At 45.6% G+C, this 4,807-nt stretch overlaps 1 protein-coding gene across 1 annotated transcript in view; it reads right to left on the minus strand.

Moving 5' to 3' along the window:
- Positions 1-288: 288 nt before the first annotated feature.
- LOC143506320 (plexin A3-like) overlaps positions 289-4,807 on the minus strand; it is a 55,041-nt gene continuing 50,522 nt past the window's right edge. The window contains exons 6-9 of the mRNA XM_076996293.1: positions 2,217-2,340; positions 1,648-1,804; positions 384-483; positions 289-295 (exon numbers count right to left, since the gene is read on the minus strand). Of these exons, the coding sequence (XP_076852408.1) occupies positions 289-295; positions 384-483; positions 1,648-1,804; positions 2,217-2,340 (388 nt within the window). The remainder of the gene's footprint in view (positions 296-383; positions 484-1,647; positions 1,805-2,216; positions 2,341-4,807) is intronic.

Consider the following 4,807-nt stretch of genomic DNA (forward strand, 5'->3'; position numbering starts at 1 on the left):
GGATTCCAGTACACGCCACATCAACATTCACCTGCTGCTATCAGCCACACTTTGCTTTCATTGTTTTCATTTTCTATATAAACTGAAAACTGATTCTCACTTTATGCGCTTTAGGTGTTTTAGAAACTGTGAGAACAAACAAAAGTCCACTCTGAGGTTTCAGCATACAGCAATTATACAAGTAACACGGAAAATAAAAAAAGGTTTCCATTCTTTTCTTTTTTCCTGAAAAGCTGAGGTTTCACAGGGTGGAGCTTTCAGGCGATAGCTGTTGTTAGTCAGATGCCACTATGATCTGAGTAGGACCCCGAGGGCACACGGACAGGGCCACACAAGGGTAGGTGCCCTCGCAGAATTAAAAACCACAGAATAACTGCACTCACGATTGCAGGACGCTGCAGTTGTAGAAGACAAAATCAGTGGCGATGAACCTCAGCCCGGTTTCCTTGGACTTCAGTGCAAGCTTGACCACTCGTTTATCACCTGAGTAGAGGAGGGGGCGGAGTCAGGAGGAGAGAGGGGCGGAGTCCGGAAGAGGGGGAGGAGTCAGGGAAAGACAAAACAACAGGGAGGTGAGGGCGATCGATTAGCAGCGGAAACGAGCAGATGGACTTCATCCCAACCAATTATCCTCCTACCTGAACATACATTCACTTAAGTTTCTATCTTTAATAGGTTTAATCGCGAACCAATTTATCCACTTCGTCCATCCGCTAGCAAAAGGCACTTACATTTCCAAACTCCACGACCCTTCGCTTCCATTAATGACTAAATTTCGGGACGTCCAATTACACTGCACTTCTCCATAATTGCCATAATATTTCCATTTGGACATGCCATAGTTGTCAGTAATGGAAATCTCAGGCTTGGGTACAAATCTAAAGGTTACCGGGAGAACATTTGTGTTCTTAGAGTACCGTTGGAATAAAAGAACAGGAGAGTTCAGAGATCATTACGATGTTCATCTCTGGCCTTCAACATTTTATCTAACACAGCTCTAAAAGTTCTCTGAAATAACACTGTTCTATGGTTATGTTTTTTATGGACTGTTTACACATAAACAGTAGAAAAGTGTTAACAGTTTAACCAAGTCCAGGCAGCGTGTGATTAAAGACTGGACATGTATCCATAAGTAGTGGACTGAGACTGTGGTCACTCAGGTACAGTGGATGTGTTGGGGACTGAGCTCATAACAGTGGACATGTTGGGGACTGTAGTCACACAGGTACAGTGGACGTTTTGGGGACTGTGGTCACGCAGGAACAGTGGACGTGTTGGGGACTGTGGTCTTGCAGGTACAGTGGACATGTTTGTCTCATCAAAAGCTGAATGGACGTGGACACTCAGGAAATGGCCCAGTAAAACTGACTGGCATTGAGTCAGCCACAGGGCCTGACATATTAATTTAGCCTATAGGAGGTTTACAGAGTATTTTATTTCACATTTTAAAATTTTGTAATGCATTTCAGTAATTAATATTTGACTAATGGTTTGTAGGTAAAAGTAATACTCTTAATGTTATGTGATTTGTATTGATTAGGGCAGTGAATGCTGGTGTCAGGAGGCTTAGTTGTGTGTGTGTGTGTGTGTGTGTGTGTGTGTGTGTGTGTGTGTGTGTGTGTGTGTGTGTGTGTGTGTGTGTCTTACCGTAGCCGTGCGTGAGGGTGGGCAGTTCACGGAGGGATGGGGACATACACAGAATCTGCCCTTCCGACAGAACCTCTCCAGGACTCTCGCTGAGCTCCTCAAACACACACGTCACGCCCGCCGAAAGGTCCGGTACGTTTACCACCTTCACACTCAACTGGAGAGCAGAACACACACACACACACACGCACACACACACACACACACACACGAGAATTAACAGTGAGTGCCCCGTTCGATTCCAGAAGTAAATACTGCAGAATCACTTTCTATCAAAACATCTCCATTCAGCTTATGCAACAGTGTGCCTACACATGTCTCAGTTAATAGTTTCATTTCAACGAGCATTACATAAGATTAGAGTAATATCCATACAGGCATACACTGGATCTAATAATGTACACACTCACTATTATTCAAAAAAGGACAAAACAGTTCGAACCCGCAGACTGACTCATTTTACAAGGGTTTCATCTTCCATTAATAAGGCAAGATAGTGTTTTGTTCCTTTTATGAGGGTAAGGCACAGACCAAGCTCACAGCATCTCCATTACACCACGCCTAATCACCTGAGTAGAGGCAGCAGTCACCGACATGTTGCCAGGGGTGACGGTGATGTCAATACACTGCTCCAGCTCCGTGCTGAACTGCTGAGGCTCCTCCCATTTCTGACAGGCTTCCTTCCTGGAACACCTAAGCACAAAATTCAATGCAGAGATTAGGTTCCAGAAATCAGACCTGTAATCAGACAAGGCCTATAATCAGACAAGAATACCTGTTTCCACAATAGAGAGCAAGGCTGTTTGGTAAAGATGGCCATGGTTATGCAGGAAGTCAAAGATCTTTGTTCACGTAGATAATTATTATTTCATTTCTGAATGCTGGGAGATGTTGGGAACGGTGTGAATGCTCCGTGGTCGCCTGCTCGGTCACGCAGGCCACATGAACACGTTTTGGTTTCAGTCACCCAGCATCAGTCACCGAAAAGCAAACACGCAGCGCACAACTCACACGGATCGATACCGCACGACGTCTCCCGCTTGGCGTCTCACGACAGCACGGCCGGTGTTAGGCGAGACGGCACGACGCGAACACCCCCCCCACACACACACACACACACACACACACACACACACCACGCCGCACGTACGGGCCGGTGCTCCACGGTTTGTTTGTCTTCCTGCCGTCTGCCTGACTGAGTGGCCTGGGAACAGATGCAGAGAGCTGCGGCAGCCGGATATTAAAACATTCATAACACTGGCACGTTCAGCAGACGTGTTAAGTGGAGTTAAAAGTTGCACGTTTGAGCTAGGCAGATGAACTGAGGAGTGTGTGTGCGTGTGTGTTGGAAAGGGGGTTACTGGTGGCTAATACTTGCAAATGGACCCAAATCTCTTGTTCTCTCTGCATGTGCTTAGAGATGGCGCGGACCTCAGGCCAATCTGACTATCTGCATTTGCAACATATGCAAACTACAGCCATGAGGCACCCTGTTGCTTTGCGGACTCGGTTAGCCGCTCTATGTGTGGCTGATATGTTGGAAAATCGGATTACGAAGCAATTTGTCAACTGGTTCTCGACTTAAAATCACCATGAAAGCATTCTGATGACTCTGAGACTCAATTCAAACTCATGTCTGTAATGTAAGAGCCCAGAATATAGGTTGGCATGCAGACGCAGGCAGTGCAGAAGGGAGCCGTGTTGTGCGTGTCTCCGCGGTTTCTGTCTCCACGGTTTCTGCCTGCAGGAAGAGCCGCTCTCTGCAGTTTGGGCTGATTAAAATTCAGCTATTGCTCAAGAATCACTATCAGTCACAAATCAGTAGAGGAAAATTCTGGGCCTGTAGCAACAGATATGGCAGCAACAAACAGTGCCAATATTTTAGACATGTTACATTTAAGAACAAATGTGGACAATATAAACATGGATGGTCTAATCAAACTGGTTCATCAGTTTTGCTATGAAAACAGAACGTCCTCTCTGCCATTGGCTAGTGGCACCAAGAGGATTCTGGGCAAAGCTACAAGTGTGTCCGTTCATCCAAAACACAAACAAATTAACGTACCATCATATCAGCCCAAAAATCAGTGATAATATCAAAGAGACAGTGTGACTTTGGGAAACTATTGGGCAAAAGCAACAGGTGATCCATGACAGAACGGGGAAAGGGACAGACACATGATGTCATCCACCAGGGACCTTCTTTCACATGATGTCATCCACCAGGGACCTTCTTTCACATGAAGCTGTCTTTGATGGAGACGCTGTATTGTGAGTGGGAAGAAATTCCACTTATCTTTAGTTTAATCCAGTGTCCTGCGAGATGCCAGTGAAATCAGGCTGGAAGCCAAAATATAAAATCCAGTCCCAGTTCCAGACTGTAGGACACCCGTGAACCGTATTCAGATTCGTAAGGAACAACAAAGTACCCGTGTCAAGAGCTCAGGGATGTATTGGACCTGTCTCCTTCTCTTTCATCACTTTCTTTCAGGAGATATCAGGTTGTGTGTGTGTGTGTGTGTGCGTGTGTTCTCCTGCAGAACATAAAGGTGTTGTCGACACCATGACTGCTCTTTTTCACTCACAACGCATGCTGCATTAATGATTTGTTTGCTTCTAATTACGTCCATATGTCTAAAGAACGAATGGGAGTGTGTTTAATTAAGGAAGCCAGCAGTCAGGATGCTTCTGTATGTTCACTCGCTGTCTATCACCAACACACACACACACACACACACACACACACACACACACACACCACCTCTCTCTGTGTTCGTGAAATGAGATTTGTCCAATTACACTCCACTCCTCTTCCTGGTGAACTAGCACTAATGTGATTTATGATAAGTTGCTGTTCTCCCAGGGTGGGGTGGTCGTCTCCAACTGCTAATGCAGAAAGACAGTGGAGATGACATTAACGGCATGACTGTCACCTACGGCTACGGCAACATTTCATTCCCATCTCCAATGTGCCATTCCCATCTCCAAAATCTCATTCTCTTCTCCAACATCTCATTCCCATCTCCAATGTGCCATTCCCATCTCCAACATCTCATTCTCTTCTCCAACATCTCATTCCCATCTCCAATGTGCCATTCCCATCTCCAACATCTCATTCCCATCTCCAACATCCCTGCAATGACTGCTTTACTTTACTAAA

This window comes from Brachyhypopomus gauderio, unplaced genomic scaffold, assembly GCF_052324685.1.
Source record: "Brachyhypopomus gauderio isolate BG-103 unplaced genomic scaffold, BGAUD_0.2 sc454, whole genome shotgun sequence".
NCBI classification, from domain to species: domain Eukaryota; kingdom Metazoa; phylum Chordata; class Actinopteri; order Gymnotiformes; family Hypopomidae; genus Brachyhypopomus; species Brachyhypopomus gauderio.